Source organism: Sciurus vulgaris (assembly GCF_902686455.1).
Source record: "Sciurus vulgaris genome assembly, chromosome: 9".
Classification (NCBI taxonomy): Eukaryota; Metazoa; Chordata; class Mammalia; order Rodentia; family Sciuridae; genus Sciurus; species Sciurus vulgaris.
Genome location: NC_136469.1, coordinates 73,911,526 through 73,932,224, shown reverse-complemented (window position 1 = coordinate 73,932,224; position 20,699 = coordinate 73,911,526). Strand labels below are relative to the sequence as shown.

Here is a 20,699-nt window from a genome sequence, read left to right as displayed (position 1 = left end):
TCTTTCAAAATAAGCAAGAAGTGTTAGAGGATACACATCTAAAACCTTAGGTACCAATAACTAATACTGTGCATCATCTTATCTCACTTATTACTGACTAAAACTGTGGTATTTCAGTTCTTGCTTTATAAAAGAGGGTACTAAAGTTCAAAAAAGACACGTAATTTTCCCAAGGTCAGTAACTACAGTGTGAAGCAAAATTACTGTTTGAACCTATATCTGGTAATTCTATGTTTTTTTCCTATCCAATACTCTCAAAATCAAGGTACATTATAAAGAGGAAACCATTGAATTTGTTGAATGGATATAAGAAGCAAGTTCATACTCATTCTAGAATTGTTTAGTTTTTTCCTAATAAGCCTAAAATTCAGTAACATCCTTTTAAAAATTCTATTTTCACTGAATGGTAACTAATTCATACAGGGATAGAGTTAGAAAAATTGGCTTTGGTTTGAGTTCTGCCAAGTTTTCTGTGAGACTGCAGACAAATAGTAATGCATTTGTGATCAAAAAAGATAATACCATATAAGCTTTCAATGCAAATAGCAACGTGTTTTATTGATAAAAGAAATTTTGAAAATGTTCTCCTGTTTCAGCTCCCTAGGCTGTAACAGTATGACTTCTATTTGCTGATCTGTATTATAGAGAGTCAGGTGTCTCAAACCTATAAAAATCTATGAAGGCGCTTCATTCACAGAAATATACCACCTTTAAACTAGGATTCATGGTAAGAAAGCCAACGTGATTTGTTTTGTCTGAGTCCACATTTAAAGATAGTAGTGCATTTTATACTTGTAGGAAGTGAGTTATCAAATTATATTTTTACCAACAAAGGCCAATGCTCACAGTAAAAAGAATTTACCTTGAGATTTGTAGGCAGATAGTCTTGAATTTCAATTCTTGTTTCAACTAGTCTGGTGACCTTGGACAATATACTCAACCTCTCTGAGTTTCAGTTTTCCTCCTATAAATAGCATGCCTAATGCATATTACATTACCCTACTCTTTTTGGTAGTATATCCTGCTACTCCTTTTCTCTTTAACTTTAGCATCTTTCTAAATTTTTTATCTTATTAACACAACCTTAAAAGATTAGTGTTCTGCTTTATATCACATTGTCTTTGAAAGACATCTGTATCTTTTTGCTAATCTACTTTGTCAAGGTATAATTTACATAAAATAAAATATATCACTTTTCAGTGTTCATTTCCATGAGTTTCCAAAAATATATGCAGTTGAGCAACCACCTCTGCAATCATGATAAAGAACAGTTTACAAATTATGCTATGTACATATATGTATATACCACAGTGAATTCCACCTTTATGTATATCTATAAAGCATCAGTAAAAAAACAGTAAATAAATAGAAGGAAGACCAGTAAAGGAAGGAGAATGGTGGGGTGGGAGGGAGTAAGAAATACTGGGGACTTGTAATGGAGCAAATTATATGCCATGCATGTATGATTATGTCAGATGAACCACACTACTATGTATAACTCTGATGCACTAATAAAACATTTTTTAAAAGTTAAAAGAACAAGGTTTACCAAACCATGGCCTACCGATTTTGTAAATAAAGTTCTTTTAGAAATTGACCATGTTCATTTGTTTACACATTGTCTGTATCTACTTTCACAGTACAGCAGCAGCATTGAGTAGTTAAACAGCAGCAAGCTTACAGCCCATAAAGCCTAAAGTATTTATTGCCCAGCTCTTTATAGAGAAAATGTTCCAAACACTGATAAAACCTATTTCCAATACACAAAAAAGCTCCTTTGTGTCCCTTCACTGTGAGTCCCCTTCCACTAGGCCTATCGCCTGGCAACTACTATCTGCTATTACCCTAATTTTTTTCTTTTCTAGAATTTCATATTTTTAAAAAAATGTTATAGTATGCAATCTTTTGTTTCTGGCTTTTTAACTTCAAGTAATACTTTTGAGATTCATCCATTGTGTGGTATGTAACATTAGGTGGTTTTTAAAAAATTATTTTTTCTGAGTAATTTTACTATATACAGAATTAAAATTTGTTTATTCTTTCCTTAGTTAATAATGGTTGGAAAGATCCCAATACATATTTTTGCGTGAACATAGTTTTTATTTCCCTTGAGTGAATACCAACAATTGCATTGCTAGAACCTATTGGAAGTATGTTTCACTTTGTTAGAAACTGTCAAACTGTTTTCCAAAATGGCTGTACAATTTTGTAGTCCTCCTGTCAGCAGTGTATGAGAATTCCAGTTGTTCCTTGTCCTCAACAACACTTGATATTTTCAGTCTTTTTCATTTCCACCCTAGAAATAGGTAACTAGCGGTATATCATTATAGTTTTAATTTATATCTCCCTAATTTACACTGAGCATCTTTTTATGTTTTTATTTACTTTTTATTTACCACTTATCTTTTTTTTTTACCTTTGTGGTGCTGGGGATTGAACCCGGGGCCTTGTGCTTGCAAGGCAAGCACTCTACCAACTGAGCTATATCCCCAGCTTATCTTATTTGTTGATGTGTCTAATAAAAGCCTTTTGCCCATTTTTCTATTTGGTTTGATGTCTCCTTACTGCTAAAAAGCACATGTTCTTTATGTATTCTGAATACAATTCCTTTGTTAGATATGTGTTTTATGTATATTTATTTCTCAGTCTGTGTTTGCCTTTATATGACTCTTGAGCAAGATTTTAATGTTGCTTAAGTGACTTGTTGCTAAGGGAATTTTTGGTTTTGTTTTTTTATGATGCTAGGGATTAAACCCAGTGAAGTTTTCATTTATCAATTTTTTCTTCTATGATTCATGCTTTTTATGTCCCATCTAAGAAATCTTTGCCTAACCCAAGGCTATAAAGATTTTTTAAAACTTACACATTTAGTTTCTGTATTTAGGCCTGTGATCCATTTTGGATTAATTTTCATACATCTGGTGAAGTAAGTTGTGAGATTTATTTTTTGGTATGTGAATTCAAATTATTCCAGCCACATTTGTTGAAAAACTATCTTTTCCACATTAAACTACATTGGCACAAGTACAACTTCTATAATTATATGTCATCATTTATCAAAGTAGTATTGTATTGTTCCAACAGGTCTGCCAAAGATTAACAGAATATGGAGTTCATTTTCACCGAGTGCACCCTGAGAAAAAGTCACAAACAGGAATATTGCTTGGAGTCTGTTCTAAAGGCGTTCTTGTGTTCGAAGTTCACAATGGAGTTCGCACATTGGTCCTTCGTTTTCCATGGAGGGAAACCAAGAAGATTTCTTTTTCTGTATGTCCCTTTTAACCTGTTTTTATTATATTTTAAAATGAATGTTACCAATTTCCAATGTAACACATTAACTTTAAGTAAACTTTAGACCCTACCATTCAGTCAGGCTACTATATTTCATTACTATTTAACTCTTCCTTCTTAGTTGTAGGAAGTATGACTGAGATTTTGTTTCTTGTTTTCTCAGGAGGTGATTTTTCAAAGCTTAAGATACATTCCTAGCTGGTTACATGCTCAATTAACTTTTTAGTTAAATTACAACTAGGTGGAATTCTCAGTTAAGTCAAACTTATTTGAGTAATAACTTCTCACATGGAGAAACTCTCCAAATGTTTTAAAGATACATAATTAGATTAATCCGCAAAAAAACTTTTGTAACTCAATGGATTCCTAATAGCAACTGTTATGGGAATTTCAAAGGTCCAGAGATTTGTTGGATTTTATAAATTGGTCCTATAACTTTCTGCAATTTTAGATTTAATGATTGTTAGAAAATATGTTTATGGAAGAAAGTGAGCTCTAAAAGCACATTTTGATATTGAATATAGGGTATCTGAACATTCTGGTGCCACTGGCAAACCCCAGAGGTCAATAAAATAATATACACAGGTATTTATTTTTCTAATGTTATTCAGGTATTACTGAAAACTTTAGTTTTTATTTGGGCTGAACTACATTCTCACCAGGAGTTCAGGATATCAAGGTCATGCTGGACTCTGGATAATAGTCAACCTAATCAGTTCTAAACCTAATGGTTAATTGATTTGAAATCTGTTCTAGACCTAATGGTTAATTTCCCGTGAAACCAGGAGATAACACTAAGATTACTAGATAATAATTTGTTCTCTCAGGAAAACCCAGACCATGTTCATCTTCCCAAGACTAGACTACCTGGGCATTATTTACCTTCCTTGAATGGAATTTCTGACAGAGCAAGTATCTGAAGGAAACCTTAGATTGATTAAATACAATTCTAATTTGAATCAGTTTTCAAAAGTTAACAATGAAATCATCATATAGCATTCAGCTGTATGTCACTTGCCAAGCTATCACAGCAGCCCCTATGTACAGAGCCCTATATATAGCCATGATGAGCTCATTTTTACAGATCTGCAACAGCGAAGAATAGAACACATTCTCATGCAAACTCTTCCTGTACTTAAGAGCACTCATTTACCCTGAAGCTTTTTCCTCTAACACTGAACTCTCTTTTTTAATTCTCCCTTTTTCCTGCTACTGACTTCCATCTCTGGTGGGAAGATGGAATAGTCATCCTTTGGCCTTCTCATCTCTCAGTTCCCTCAGGCACAATTTTTATCCACCCCATCAATTAACTCTTAGAACCAAATAACTCATTTCAAACCACATTTTATTTAGATATTAAATCAACTATAATAATACTTTTCCTAATTATTTTGAACCTCTTAACCTATATTTGGTGAGGTTTTTTGTCCTTTCCCCCTTGTTACCTTTGGGTGTTTTATAATAGATATCATTTGTATAGCTCTTTTGACTGATAGACTGACATTCTGTCATTTATATTAATGCTTCAATCAGTGAGAGAACTTTACAGTGATGGAATTCACTGTCCTTGCAGATTACTTGACAGTAGTTAAGTGGTATGTTTGTTAGGAAATAAAGTTCCCTATTTGAAAAGTTTGGTTATATTATCAATAATCAAATTATTAGTTTTTTGTTATCATGCTGCTCTATCACTTGCTCATTTCCATTTTTAACAATTGGCAACAATATCTAGTTAGAATTTAACAATGTTCATTTGTTCTTATTTCATTCATTATAATTTATTCGTATAGCTGAATTCTATTTTTGGCAAGGGTACTAGTTTTCTATTTAGAGTTGTGATATTAAGTGTCTTTAATGTGAAAATATATGAGAAAAGTAAATTTTAAAATTTATAAATAGCTGGGTGCGGTGGCATATTCCTATAGTCCCAGCAGCTGGGGAGGCTGGAGCAAGAGAATTACAAGTTCAAAGCCAGCCTTATCAACTTAGTGAGGCCCTAACAACTTAGCAAGACCTGTCTCTAAATAATGGAGAGCAAGGTGGGGACAGGTAGGGAAGAATGAAGGAACTTGAATTGGGCAGAGGGGAGTGAGAGGAGGAGAGTAGAAGTTAGGGTGGGAAGGACAGTGGAATAAGACGGACATTATTACCCTATATTCACATATGACTCTACTACTTGTGTGACTCTGTACCGTGTTCAGCCAGAGGAATAAGAAGTTGTGCTCCATTTGTGTACAATGTGTCAAAATGCATTCTGCTGTCATGTGTAACTAATTAGAACAAATTATGTGTGTGTGTGTGTGTGTGTGTGCACGTACATATACATATATATATATATATATATATATATATATATATATAAAGTGGTGGGGATGTGGCTCGATGGTTAAGCACCCCTGGGTTCAATTCCTAATACCAAAAAAAAAAAAAAGCATAAATAAGCATAAATAATAAGCCAGAAATTATAATTGGCATTTGAATAATATTCTATTATTTTATCTTTTGTGATACTATTAAATTTGATTTTTCTGTGCCTATTTTTGCATTTGAAATAAAGATAATGGACATGAAATAGAATAATTTGAACAGAGGCAAGAGCTAGAATAGAATCTAACTGTATTTTAAGTAATTCTGTAAAGACATTAGTCTTAGATTCCTGGCATGTTGAATGCTCATTTTGTAAGGCATATGGATTACCTGAAAGGTCACAAATTTTGGAAAGCCCTCCTCCACAAGAGACATTCATTTTTTAAAACATCAGGGAAATAAAACTGATTTGTCACTATTCTACTTTTCCTGAATTAGGTGAGAATCGCCATCTCTGAATATCAAAGCATTTCATCTCTCAACCCAGCTGCTATGTTATTCAGTACCATTCCATTCCCACAGCTTCTTTAACTTCTGTTGTATTCTAATCCAGCCTTCATGGTACCCAGATTCTGCCTAACCGAATCACAGCTGTTATTGTCATATATTAATTTTAAAAAACAATTTTTATCAAACTTCAGTTTCTTTACCCAAGGGAACAAAGCATATATTCCTTGTCATTTTTTATTTAAACAGTCTCAATATTGTAAACATAGTCATCAACTCAAAATATTGATTAAAAATATCATTAAAAGAAACTGTTTCCCTTGCTGATGGCTGGTATACAATCTGATTTAGGCTACAATTTCTGAAATGGGCAAAAAGTGTTAATTTATTTCCTGAATTTGTTTATAATAATATAGAATTTTGTTTTCTATATTTACATTAGGTATAGGTGAAGGAATACCCATGCCTCATAATATTTCTTCTTGTTAATTATAGGGTATTTTGGCAAATAAGAAATCATAGGAAAGCATCCTAACTCTGAATACCCCTGATTAATATTGTAGAAAAAGAAAATCACGTTGCAGAATACATCAGATGGGATAAAACATGCCTTCCAGACAGACAACAGTAAGGTGTGCCAGTACCTGCTACACCTTTGCTCTTCTCAGCATAAGTTCCAGCTACAGATGAGAGCAAGACAGAGCAACCAGGATGCCCAAGATATTGGTAAGACGAAGCAGATTGTTTCAGGAGATCTCAGAGCATATGCTTGACTTTTGTCACAAATTTTAGAACTGCCATGTTTAGGATTGAAAACTTACAAGGCATATATATCTATTAAATGACTAAATTGAAACTATAAAGATATCACAAATGAAGCCAAGATTTCAATTTTATGTTCATTTTGAAAATAGCACCCCTAGATAAGTCAGGGAGAACCTGTCAAATTGTCTATTTTGTACTTAGCAATAAGCTATTCGATGTAAATATTATTGAAAAGTTTGGGCCATGTTCTCTACCCACAGTACTATTCCACACTATTTGGGAAGTTTTAGACCAACATGCATGAAACAATAATACACAGTAAGGTTCAAGATTTTAAGATTATATCATTCAGACTCTATGATCCATATTACAGAGAAGAGGATAATCAGAAACTAGAGGACTGGAGAGCTGACACTTGAATTGGATTTAAAGGAAAAAATAATTAAAGTTGTAAGGGGATAAATTGAAGGATGAAAGAAACAACATGGGAAACAGCAGGGGACAGGGGAGTATACACCCAGAATAGTAAAGAAACAGACATACAGTTTGTAGTGGCAGATTTACCACCTATTAGTTTTACTTGGGTGCATCCCTGTTGGGAGACTGAGATGAATAACCACAGTACCCAAAAAAAAAAAAAAATGGTGAGGAAAGTGATTGCAGATTTTGAAATGTTTACATATACATAATGAGATTGGGAAGATGTCCCAAATTTAAATGCAAAATTCATTTATGTTTCATATACCTTATATACATAGCCTGAAGGTGATTTTATACAGTATTTTTAGTATTTCCTGCATTTCAACCATTATCTTTCACTTGAGATTAGGTATTGACTTTTCCACTTGCAGTATCCTATCAGTACGCCATAAGTTTCAGAGCTTGGAGCATTTTGATTATCACATTGGTAATACCTACATCATAAGGTCTTTGCAAAGTAGAAATCAATTCATATATGTAGAGCACTTAAAAAGTGCCCAGCAAACCAGTCTGGGGATGAAGCTCAGTGGCAGAGTGTTTGCCTACCTTGGATGAGTTCCTGGGTTTGATCCTCAGCATCAAAGTAAAAAAGAAAGAAAGGGGGGAGGGGAGGGAGGGAGACATCAAAAGAAGGAAAAAGAGAAAGAAAGGAGGGAAGGAGGGAAGGAGGGAAGGAAGGAAGGAAGGAAGGAAGGAAGGAAGGAAGGAAGGAAGGAAGGAAGGAAGGAAGGAGCAGAATGAAATGAGGATTCAGTAAATATTCATTATTATTTTTACCATACCATCATCAACATTGTTTTACCACTATTACCTTTACTACTTTACTATTGGGTAGTAGTTCTAGTAACAGCATATTAGCAACAGTAGGAGATCCTACTGCAGTTCTGTGTACTACTCTGCTGTGTACTATACACCATGTAGGAGCAGCAGCAGTAGTAGATGAATGACCTTAGGCAAGTAACTGAATTTTTAGTTATTCATTGTTTTCATCCATGAAGGGGAAATCCTCTTCATATCACATGGATAAGCCCCTAGGAACCAAATGGCTATCCATCCTTAAACTTGGATGGTAAAAGCATTTTAAGATGGTATGATCTCTCTATTTTCCTAGATTTCGCTAAACCTTCAAAGGAACTCTTTCCTGCTTGGAATTGGGATAGAATTAGGTATCTACCTATTTAGCTGTCCATACCAAACAAGTGAAATTACTGCTATAATCCCTAGGAGGTTGATGAGCTAAAAAATGTGTGCTACTTCCTTATTAGGGTAGAATATTGGTGCTAGAAAGGACCTTACAGGCCTCTAAGTCTAAAATTTTACTAATGAGGGAATAGGTTCAGAGAAGACAGTATCTCACCTAATCTCAAATAATAAGAAATCAAACTAGGGTTGAATGCTGATCTCTTAATTCCTAATGCAGTACTTTTAATATTTGAAGAATTTTATAAATAATTTACATGAAAATAAATTTTAAAAAATCACTTACTGAGCACTTACTATTTATAAGTGGCAAGCACTATGAAATAACAGAAGAAATGAAGTCGCTCTCTTCAAAAGAGCTTAAGTTGACAATATAGAGAAATATAAAATGATATAAGGGACTGAACAATGACAGAAACAGTAGAAGGTATACATTGCAGACTGAGTGTGGAACTAGCAAACTTTTGAGTTAAAATTTACATATTTAGTATTAGGATACAGGCTCATTCTAATGTTCTTTCCTATACTAATGGACCATGTTGGAGTTCTTTCCAGTTGGAAGACAGTGCAACAGATGAGATAAGTAGTTGGTTTATGCTCCTATCCCATGAATAAGTATACTGTTTTAAGCTCTATCCAAGAGTAGGTAATGAATGTATTTGAATATCCATAATCCCTGTTGTGTTCACAAAACCGACAAAATCTAAACTGAACTGGCTGCCCTTATTACCAAAGTTTGGTTTATATTCTCCTTAAAAATGAAGAATTCTTCTGAATATAAAGTCATTTTCTTTTACATACTGAATACAATTACATTACTTTGAAATTACATAACAATTGAATCTGAATAAGGCTTCATTTTCCTTGTTTGATAAAGGCTGCTCTCAAAGTAAAAGAAAATAGAATAGTGTTATCTGTTCTAACAAAATTCCATATTTTATGGGAATTTTTAAACTAAAAGTCTATGGAGGTCTTATTTTAACCTGATGTCTGCTTCTACTTTAGAAGAAAGAACATTGAATTTTCCTGGTGACAATGAGACATGTTTATTTAAACTTCACTTTGATGCTTAGATATTAAAAAATCTCCAATGTTTTCCTACCTTTTTTCTACCTGAGATGAAATATTATGAAACTTCTTAGAAATTAGAAGATAAGTGAAACAATTTAAGGATCTAATCACTAATTATTTGACATTTTTCTTTTTAAAAGACATTTTTCCTAACTGTTTTACATAGTAGTCAACACTATTATTCCAAATAGAGTGTAACACAGGGTTACTACTTTCCAAGAGGGAACAAACAGTGCCTTGTGATGTGGATTAATTCATGAATAACTAAATCATTTGAAATTTTATGCTCCTAGTCCTTTATTTATCAATGATGTAGTGTTTTTTTGTTAGTGGTCTTAAATGTTAAAAAACTGCTATGATATTAGTTCCTATTGAATAGAATAGCCAAGCACCTGTTTTCTAGTATTTCTAAATTTAGAATGTAAAAGATGATTTTAGATATGTCTTTAGATTTCCAGCTCACTGATCATGTTAATTTACAGATACCAAAAGAGAGAAGATTAGTACTATTTGATTCTCCCATGGCTCCCGTGCCTCAATTAAATCATGAGGTCAGCAAGGTGGGAAGGTGGGAATTGGCCTAATAGTGAAATAACAAAAAATTTTTGTGCCTTAAAACCTTTTTTATTTTTATTTTTTTTTTGGTAACAGCATCATTGAACTATAATGTACATAATATGTCATTGTACAGTGTATGATTCAGTGGTTTTTAGTACATTCACAGTGGTACACCATCACTACAATCTGCATTAAGCTTTTAAAAATACAATAATCGAGAGCTTTTTCTCTGGGCAAAACTTTTCTCTGTGCAGCTTCTTTTTCAGGCATGTTAGCCCATCCGGGTTTCACCTTTCCCTCTCCCCATCCTTGGTTTTCTGATACTTTAGCAGAAATGCTGCTAGAGCTGAAAATTTCTCTTTTAAATGACACTCTCATTTCTAAGTGAAAGCTATAAAAAAATCTGGGTCAGCAGGCCTAAATTGCAAACATTTTTGGATCTAAGAATTATGAGATGAAGTGTAAAACATTGAATAGGCTGTGGCTGTGTAAAACATTGAATAGAGCTAAAAGGATGGAGAGATGGTATGAAAACCAGGATCTTCAAACTTCTTTTTTAAAACTTGATTGCCACACTGTGAGAGCTCTGTCTACTTATGCTGGCAATCAAAATGGTTAAAAACTGCATGCTATATTTTACTTATTAAAATAACTCTTCTCACCAAGGTACTGCGGTGTTTCCATCACGTAAAGAAATCCTATTTCCTTGTAGAGAGAGCTTCGTTTAGGAGCCTGAATCTCCAAGCAGATTCCGTTAGAGGATTTAATATGGGACGCGCAATCAGCACTGGCAGTCTGGCCAGCAGCACCCTGAACAAACTTGCGGTTCGACCTTTATCAGTTCAAGCTGAGATTCTGAAGAGGCTATCCTGCTCAGAGCTGTCGCTTTACCAGCCATTGCAAAACAATTCAAAAGAGAAGAGTGACAAAGCTTCATGGGAGGAAAAGCCTAGAGGGATGAGTAAATCATACCATGATCTCAGTCAGGCCTCTCTCTATCCTCATCGGAAAAATGTCATTGTTAACATGGAATCCCCACCTCAGACGGTTGTGGAGTTAGTGGGAAAACCCTTTCACCAGATGGCAAGATCTGATACAGAATCTTTGGCAGGACTCACAAAACTTAAGTAAGAACATGATTAATTAACCCAAAGTACATATTTGTAAATTCTACATTTCATACATTTGTTTTTGTTTAGACATTTTATTATTTTCACCATTTTTTTTTTTACATTGACACTTCCCCTCCTACCTTCCTTTTCCCTCTTTAGTTCAAAGTCTGTTGCAAGTTTAAATAGAAGCCCTGAAAGGAGAAAACATGAATCAGACTCAACCACTGAAGACCCTGGTCAAGCATATGTCATAGGTCAGCATAAACAAGCTTACCTTCTTTCTCCCATACTTCATGCTCATAGTGAAGTGAACAGGATCATGTTGATTACCAAGAAATTATTTTGGGTTCCATGTCCTAATTGCCAAAACAGTGACTATCTACTTAAAATTTACCAAATAAAGTAAAAAAAAAAAAAATTGATCGAACACAAAATCGCTTCATGGCACTATTCCTTAGCTTCCTCTTGGTCACAGTAGTCATGATAGTCCTACTGAGAGAACCCATTTTGTGCTCTTGCTTTGGATTGCCTTCCCTTGGCTTTTCATTACAAGCCTGTGTGAGTGGAATATGATACTACTACACTTTTCAAAATGTTTATTTAGGCTTCTTTCAACTTAGCATGAATAGAATTGTCTCTAAAAAACTTAAATAATTTTATGAAATATGCAATGGTTGATAGGTGGAAATTCTTAGTTGATTTTAAGTTTCTTCAAAGTCTCTTAGCTAGCTTTTAGGGACCTATTAATTATTTAAATGTAGAAGTTGTGTGTCTACAGGAATGCATGTGTGCACGTGTGCATATATACACGTATGCCCCCAAATACATCCTCACACGTTACCTTATATGATATATAGTTTAGGATGCCTTTGCCTCACGTGTCTTTGAAGGGAAATGCAGTGAAGTCAGTCTTTCGGAGGAGTCCATATCTTAGCACAGAGATCAGAACTACTACTCAAAATATGAAGCAGCTGAAGAGAAAGAAAGGAAGAAGGATACCCACTTCAGTTGTTTCACCAAATCCTAGTGCTTAACTCTCCTTGGGCCCAGCATTTTACCCAAATTACCTAAAGTTAAATGTAGTTTTCTTTTTTTTATTTTTGTAATTGGAGTAGAGCATGTTGAGTAAATGAAGTCAGAAAAATATTTTATGTTATATTTGTTAAATATTTTTGAAAAGCGACATTATTAATATAGACATCCACAACTTTCAGAGATTATATTGTCCTTTTAAGTTGAATCAAATTAAAAAATTAAAGTAGATGAAAGACAAGATTTAATCCTACAGGTAACCCTGTGTTGTTGAAAACAGTGTAAGAAGAATCCTTTGGGGGAAAAAATTTCAGAGTATACTCACATATAATGAGGTTTCATAGATTCTAATCTATTTTTATTAATAAGGCTTTGTCATACATAAATTTTTCACATATATCAGGCAAGTAGTAGTATTGCATAGTAAAAGAGATAAAATAAAACTCACCTATAAAAGGAAATTTATTTTCTGCATTTGTTTTCTATTGAAATCATTCTTTCTTATTGAATATTGAATTTTCTTTTAACATGTGAACAAATGCTTTTAAAGCTCAATTTCATCATTTCATATTTGACATATCAAAATGTCATTGTCAGAAACAACACATTTGTGTTTAAATTTATTCTGTAAAACAAGTTAATATGCTTGACTACTATTTAAAAATAGCATGCCCATTGTGGGAATACATATTTTTGTCAGTGTAAATTAAAATGTTGCTGCCTTAATGTTTTATTGATTTTTATAAATTTGTCAGAAGAAATTACTTCTATAGTATCTGACCATCTTATAAATGTCTAATAATTTAATTTATACCACAGGAATGAGTATGCATAGTTCTGGAAATTCTTCATCCCAGGTACCTTTAAAAGAAAATGGTAGGTTTACAAAATGTTTTTCCCCTCATTTTTACCATCCTTTCTCTTTTCTTATACCCCATATGATAGGATATGAAATTCTTTAATTCTATGCCAAGGATTTAGGCCTTAAATTGGAGTCAAAGGAGAGTTGTATTTTTCAGCATTATAGTTTTGTAATGGGACAAAAATTAAGCTACTATTGATGAAGTAAATGCATGACAAATTGGAGATAAGAACACTAACTGAAAACTAAGGTAGTATTTCAGGTGGGAGATAATTTTGACTAAAAAGATATTTTAAAAAGATGCTTGAGGGGCTGGGGATGTAGCTCAGTTGGTAGAATGCTTGCCTCACATGCACAAGGCCCTGGGTTCAATCCCCAGCACCGCCAAAAAAAAAAAAAAGAAAGAAAGAAAGAAAGAAAAGATGCTTGAGCTGAATCTTCAGAGGAGGATTTGCTCAGCTAGAATAGTGGAGATAAGCATTCCAGATCAAGGGAACAACATGATTAGAAAGACATGATCTGGAAACAGTAAGTATCAGTATGGAGGCATGTGACAGTCAGGACAAAGCTTGAGTACTAAGTAGGAATCAGTTTTCAGTCTTATCCTAAGTATTATGGGGAGAATTTGGAGACTTATAATATTGAGATTTACAGTTTAGAAGGAATCTTAGAAACAAAGTTGTAGGAAGAAGACTAGAAATGTGCAGTGACTTGAGTCAGTGTATTCAAATTTTTAGAATTTTGAAAGTATTTTAATATGTATTATCTTTTTTGATCTCTCTAACAATTTTATGGGTAGAAAAAGTGTTTTGTTACTCCCCATGTATTGCTTTTCTCCAAAAGTCTTTCAGTCTTCCCCTCAGACTCTGAAAATCAAACTAAAAAGCCTGATGACAAAGAAGTAAATATGCTAATCAAAATGATTGATACAGCTAAACTTGATGAAGATATAAGTTTAGTTCTAATTTTCCTGATAGCAAAGGCAAAAAAGGAAGAGTTAAAAAAAAAATTATTGAATCATGTGGAATTGAAGTTTTTGTAGGCAAAACTGTCAAACACCAAAGTGCTTCTTCATACCATTGTCATTCCCTTAACAGAAATACACATAGTTATTCTTCAAGAGAGGAAAATCTTTCTTGGAAGTAAATTGTTTATAATATAAAATACATACACTGTCTTAAGTACTTATAGTAAATGAGGAAGTGTTTTTTGTCAACTCTATTTTGGATTAGTTAATCCTCAGAAAAACTAAGGGCATATAATTAAAGAAAAAAATCCTGAGCATATACTTGGCCCTAAGTTACTAATATATAGTTTTCTGATGATCAAAATTCCTACATTAGAATGAAATCTACATCACTTGCATACCTAAAATAGTTTTTCTTTTAACATGTCCATAATGGTAATAATTATTGACTAATAGTTATTGAGTGCTTGCTATGTCCTAAGCACTATTTTAAGGTTTTAAGCACTTTACATTATTTTTCTCTTTATTTCCACAACAACCCTATGAAATGGATGCAAAATGTTATTTCCTCTTCACAAATGAGAAACCATAGCATAAAGAAGTTCAGTTGTGCAGGTTGCAGAACTAGCGTTTAGCAGAACATGATCTCTGAACATAGGCAGTCTGTTTCCAGAGCCCATGCTCTAATCTACTTTTTAGATTACCTCCCAGCATAATAATGCCTATCTATAATTTTATATCTCCCTGCTAAACTTTGAAAGAAACAAGACAATAATCTCTTCAAGAATGAGAACTTGCAATATGTTTTAATCTACTATCTGAGGGCTATTATACTAGATATCCAATAAGCATGGGCAGGTTTAAATAATTTTTCTGCTGGAACATTAGAAGCTTTATCTTTCCACCCCACCCTTACAGAAGGGCTAATTCATCTTCTTATAGGTATTCCCCAGTCAACTTGCAAACTAGTCCATACTTTTCTCAGAATTCTTTTTGAACCTACCTAAGTGGGCTGGATTAGTGCTCTGTTGAGAGTGAAATTTTCACACCTAAAGCATGGCAAACCCATTTTTCCAGATAAAATTACAAATGGTCATAAAATTAAATTAATTGCCCACAAGTTGAATATAGGGCTTCTTCTTCTCATATCAGTGCTTTTCCTGCTGACCAAGATTATTAGATGAGAATTATAAAGAAAGCATTATCTAATACTGAATTATTTGTCACTTAAAATAAGAATGAATGCATTATCTTTTATGGCCTCCAGAAATCCTTTAAGAATGTAAAAAACTAAAAAATAAATTAAAAAGTCATGAGTGTTCTAAATTCACACTTTGAAACAGACATATGTAAAAGATTTCAGACCCTTTTAGCTGAGTTTTTCATGTTGTTTCCTGAAATATCCAAACGACAAAATGCATGCTAGTATTTTATGGGGTTGCACACAGGACTCATAACAAATACAAAATGCAAAAAACAAAAAAACTCCTATAAAGTAGGTTATTCTGGGACATAGTAACATGGTACAAACACTGATATAAACTTTTTCCAGTGTTAAAACTAATTATTATCTTTTTATGAGCAATCTTAACTCCCAAGTAATAAAGTGTTATACAAATAGAAATAAGATTTTAAAGTACATTTTTTTTACTCAGGTGTCAAGAACCATTGTAGTTTCAAGTGCTAGTTTTCCTCCCACGAAGGCTTAATTTAAATGCCTGCAATTTGAAAATTATATTTAAAATTGAACATCTAAAGTACAGATAAAGAATAGAACAGAGAGTAGAATTAAACAAATGTAAAAGATGGTCAACTAAACTGAAAACTGAAGGGAACTTTAAAGGTTATCCAGTTCAAGTCTTTTTATTCTATAGATCATTTAAATGAGTCCCAAAGATGTTACATGATCTTAATTGACTTAGCTAATAAGCGCTGACTCAGAAGTAAAAACCCCAAATTTCAGTTATGATCCACTTTACCACTGGCATATATAGCAGTAAGTAACATAACAATGAAAAATACTTCTCTTAGTTTTTATACCACTATGGTACTGCTGACCCATCATCCCCAAGAGGTGAAATAGGTCTTTTTCCCCCTCAGAGTGAGTGATAGATTTACCCAGAGCCTTCTCTACTAAGTTCTCTATCAGTTTCCTCTTTTAACTCTTTCAATTAATGGCATGGCACCAATGATATTGACACATTTTTCCAGATTAAATCACAAATGGTCATAAAATTAAATTAATTTTTCTTGCTAAAGTAATGGTTGACTTATTTTTAGATTGATTCAGTTTTTATAGCCATCTCCATTTTTCACTTATTAAAATCCTACCCTACTTCCTTGAAGTCTTCTCCTATTCCATTATAGTTTTAACATTGTTTTACTAGACAATTTAGTTTACTCATAGACATACCTGTCAACAGTGTTACTTGACTTATTTTAATTGAGGACTGTATACGTCCATGAATATCATGAGAGATGAGCAGGCAGCACTAGAACAACAGTCCCTAAAGCAGAGTGTGCATACAATTTCTGAATTACATGCTGGTCAGTTCTTCTCAGCTTATTTCCCAGGTGAACATTACTGGAAATGACACCAGCATGTATTACTTAAAGAACTGGAATTTTCAGGTTGAAGTTCTTTTCCACTTCATAATATTTGTAAAATTTGATGTGATGCCTATTAAGGAGAAAAGAAACTTTGCAGACTCCTATATAGCCTCGTAAGCTGTGTCCCCCAATTTAACAAAAATTAAAAGTATTTTGAACATCAGCTATATGAAAAGAGTTGATAAATTGGCACCCAGCATGTGTACAATATTGTTTAGTAACATGCAACTACTACACTGACATCCTCTGCCCTCCACATTGATATGTCACTTTGTGTATTACCAAGACTGAGTGGGGGAGAAAGAATGTCCCATTTTTAAAAAGTGGGTTAGCAAAGTTTCCATTTCTAATCAAATATTCATTCAACTCCCACCTACTCAAATCTCATTCTCCAAATATTTCCCAATAACACTTTCACACTTCTTCAAATTTCAGCTTTTGCGAATGTCTTACTTGTTGTGGTATAACCATCTATATATTCAACTTCTTAAAATCCTACCCCACTTCCTTGATATCTACCTCTCTAACTCCTGCAAGAAGAAGCCTCTAGTCTCTCCAAACTGCTGCAGTACTCCTTACGATCTCTCTCTAGGTCTAACGCATGCCTTTTTAATGCAGCTACTTATTGACAGTACCGAAAGCATTCTATTTCATAGTAAAGTTAGTTTGCTTTCCTTACATTTACTGTGCTAGCAGTTTTCATGTACATTACCTCATTTTATTTCCCAAAAAAGCCTAGTGAAAGACTTTGACAGGAAAGTTGTTCAGAAAACATTTGAAGATAGACTAATTGAATTAATGGATGCTGAAATCTCAGTAGTAAGTCCTTAAATAATATAGAGATCTCTGTTGCTTTTAGTTAGGGAGGTAAGATAACTATACAAATATGCACACACACATACCTATTAGCCAAATGAGTAATATTAATAACCAATCCTGTTATCATGTATGTTGGAAGTGAAAATAAAACAAAATGACATTTTTATTCTTTGAATGAATATATGACAAAACAGATATTCCATAGGAACGTTCATAGTATTATTCAAAGGCAGAAACACTATAACATGAGCTGATTTCATCTTTACAATGGTGACAAATATTTACATTTAAAAACTGGCTAGGTTAAGTACCTTTCTTTCTTTCTTTTTTATGCCTTTATTTTATTTATTTTTATGTGGTGCTGAGGATCAAACCCAGTGCCTTACACATGCTAGGCAATTGTTCTACCACTGAGCCATAACCCCAGCCCAATACTTTTCTTGCTTGATTAGGATAAGGAACAGAGTAACTCGGAAGGCATCATCCACCTCAAACCAGCCCCTCCCCCAAACACACCTCTTGTTTCTCTTTATTTTTTTCATTTTATTCTGTTTATACTTCTTGGAATTTGCTTTTCTGGAAACTGCATGCACTTGGACTTATCACGTACCATAGAGTAATGAATTTCATTTCAGTTTCCAAGTGTCCTAATTCTTGGGCAGCAAGTGTTTAAATCTGAAACTTGAAGGGAAAATGGAAATTCAAAGCAACCATTATCAGTTAATCACTTTACAAAGCAATTGATTTTGTACTTGTCTCTTACTACTTCACCAAGGTGGTCACTTAAACATTTGCTTGTTTCAATTCTTAATGTGGCCTTGCTTTTTATTTGTTTTATTTTATTTTATTAGTTTTGTTTTGTGTTATTTCATGTTTGTTCTAACTGAAAACTAAAAGTAATTGCCTATTTTAGGACAAAGGAATCTTGGATATTTAGAAAATATTTTTAAAGTAGGCCTTAAGTAATGGATGGGCTTTTGCTTAGGACTCCCTAATATGCAAAGTTCTTCAAACCATTGTCCAGGAATTTTTTTGGAATTTCATTAGCAAAATCATTACAAATACTTAATTAATGTTACTCATTGATTGTAACTAAGTTTTAGCCAAAAAGAAACAACAGAATAATAGCACATACACTACTGGGAGCCAAGAAACTTTTACTAAAATGGTGCTTAGGATACAAGGGTAGTTGGGGACACACACTGTAATCCCATCTACTTGGGAGGCTGAGGCAGGAGGATGGCAATTTTGAGGCCAGCCTAGTCAATTTAGTGAGACCCTGTTTCAAAATGCAATTTAAAAAGGACTGGAGGTGTGGTTCAGTAGTAGCACACTTGCCTAGCATGTAGAAGTCCTGAGTAGAATCTCCAGTAGTACAAAAAAAAATTAATTATCTCATAAGAGAAAATTATTGTTATTGTTTTCTCAAACTAAAGGGATTTGCTTCTAGAATATGAAGTATCACATTTACATCACTTAGGCATCAATTTATCTATTGTGTAACAAAATTACTAGTTGTTTTGTAACTTTAACAAAGTTTTAAGTCCATGGATGATCTTAAATTGGAACATTTATAAATAAGATAAAAAGATCTATGGTTATAGTGATTTGTTGCAAAAATGCATATGAAGATTTAAGGAAATTCTGGTTTATGAGTTAATGAATTCAAACTCTCTACTTTTCAAAAAGCTTCATTATGCTTGAGAACTAGGTAGAGTTTGAATTTGAAGATTCAGTTTACAAAACTACCATTCTGAATGTGTTTAACTCATCACCACTACCATTTTCATACACAGACCAGTTTGCACTATCGAGTTGCAATTGATGTTAAGAACTCTGTGTGTTCAAATGCTTTAATTACTAAATAGATGAATTAACTTGATTAAAATGGCAATGAAGTTTTATATTTATTGATTTCATTAAGAAGGTATTTGTGAGTGTTTAGCCTATTTAAATAAAAAGTAAGTGGAAATCAGAGTAAATTCTAGTTTTGATGCTGACATTCATTTAAATAATTTATTTTGCTAGCATTTACTAAATATTGACTTAAAGCATTTGGGGGGGCAGTGATGCCAGCTATATTGTTAAAGAAGTCAGTTATTCCTTACCTCTAAAACGGTAGTTGAAAATCTTTGGAGACTAAATGCGCTAGACATGTCATTATTAGTGGGATTTTTAAAAAAGATTCAGTTACTTCTTAGTGCTGTTTTACTCAAGAACTTAATAATAGTACTTTATTAATTATAAAAAAAAGTCAACCATTAAATTAGAAGGAAATGTTGGGTGTGTGTGTGTGAAGGTGCTGTGGTTGTGGTATGGGGGATTGAACCCAGGGCCTTGCATGTTAGGCAAGTGGCAAGTGCTCTACCACTGAGCTATATCCCAGGGCCTGGGATATATATATATTTTGAGATAGATCTCTGTAAATTGCCTAGGCTGGCCTCAAATTTATAATCCCCCTGCCTCAGTTTCCTGAGTTGCTGGGATTACAGGTCTCCATATTCTGTCTTACCCAGGTAGAGGGAAGTTTTTAGTATATTGAATGTTATCATACTCAGACAGTCAACTGTGATGTAACTTAGAGATAGAAAACTGAAGTCGAAAAGTCAGCTCTTTTCTGTGCTTTCTTACTAAACTTACTCAAATCATTTATCCTCTTATTTACTCATTTTTAAATGAACTACACCATTTCAAAATGAATAGTTGTATGAAGAACAAATGTTGTGTAATCATTTTGTGAACTATAAATTACTATAAAAATATCATACAGATTAGGTAGAGGGGAGTGAAGGGAGGGGAGGAGTATGGGGATAGGAAGGATAATAGAATGAATCAGACATTATTACCCCATGTCCAGTGGTATTCTACATCATGTATAACCAGAAGAATGAGAAATTATACTCCATTATATATGATGTATCAAAGTGCATTCTACTGTCATGTATAACTAATTAAAACAAATTTTAAAATATATAATAGGGCTTGGGGTGTGGCTCAGTGGTAGAGTGCTTGTTTAGCATGCCCAAGGCCCTGGATTCTATTCCAGGGAGCAAGGGAGATGGGGATATATATATTTGGTAGCAATGCCAGTAATGTTAAAATGTATTTTTAAAGTGAC

The 20,699-nt window shown here is 33.4% G+C and overlaps 1 protein-coding gene across 13 annotated transcripts in view; it reads left to right on the top strand.

The window, feature by feature from the left end:
- PTPN13 (protein tyrosine phosphatase non-receptor type 13) overlaps positions 1 to 20,699 on the top strand; it is a 190,800-nt gene that overhangs the window by 119,993 nt on the left and 50,108 nt on the right. For 9 of the 13 annotated variants that reach the window (XM_079153164.1, XM_079153153.1, XM_079153162.1 and 6 more), the window contains 5 exons: positions 3,085 to 3,267; positions 6,669 to 6,831; positions 10,892 to 11,306; positions 11,451 to 11,545; positions 13,143 to 13,199. In XM_079153164.1, the coding sequence (XP_079009290.1) occupies positions 3,085 to 3,267; positions 6,669 to 6,831; positions 10,892 to 11,306; positions 11,451 to 11,545; positions 13,143 to 13,199 (913 nt within the window). The remainder of the gene's footprint in view (positions 1 to 3,084; positions 3,268 to 6,668; positions 6,832 to 10,891; positions 11,307 to 11,450; positions 11,546 to 13,142; positions 13,200 to 20,699) is intronic. The other 4 variants (XM_079153160.1, XM_079153159.1, XM_079153155.1 and 1 more) reach the window with 2 other exon arrangements.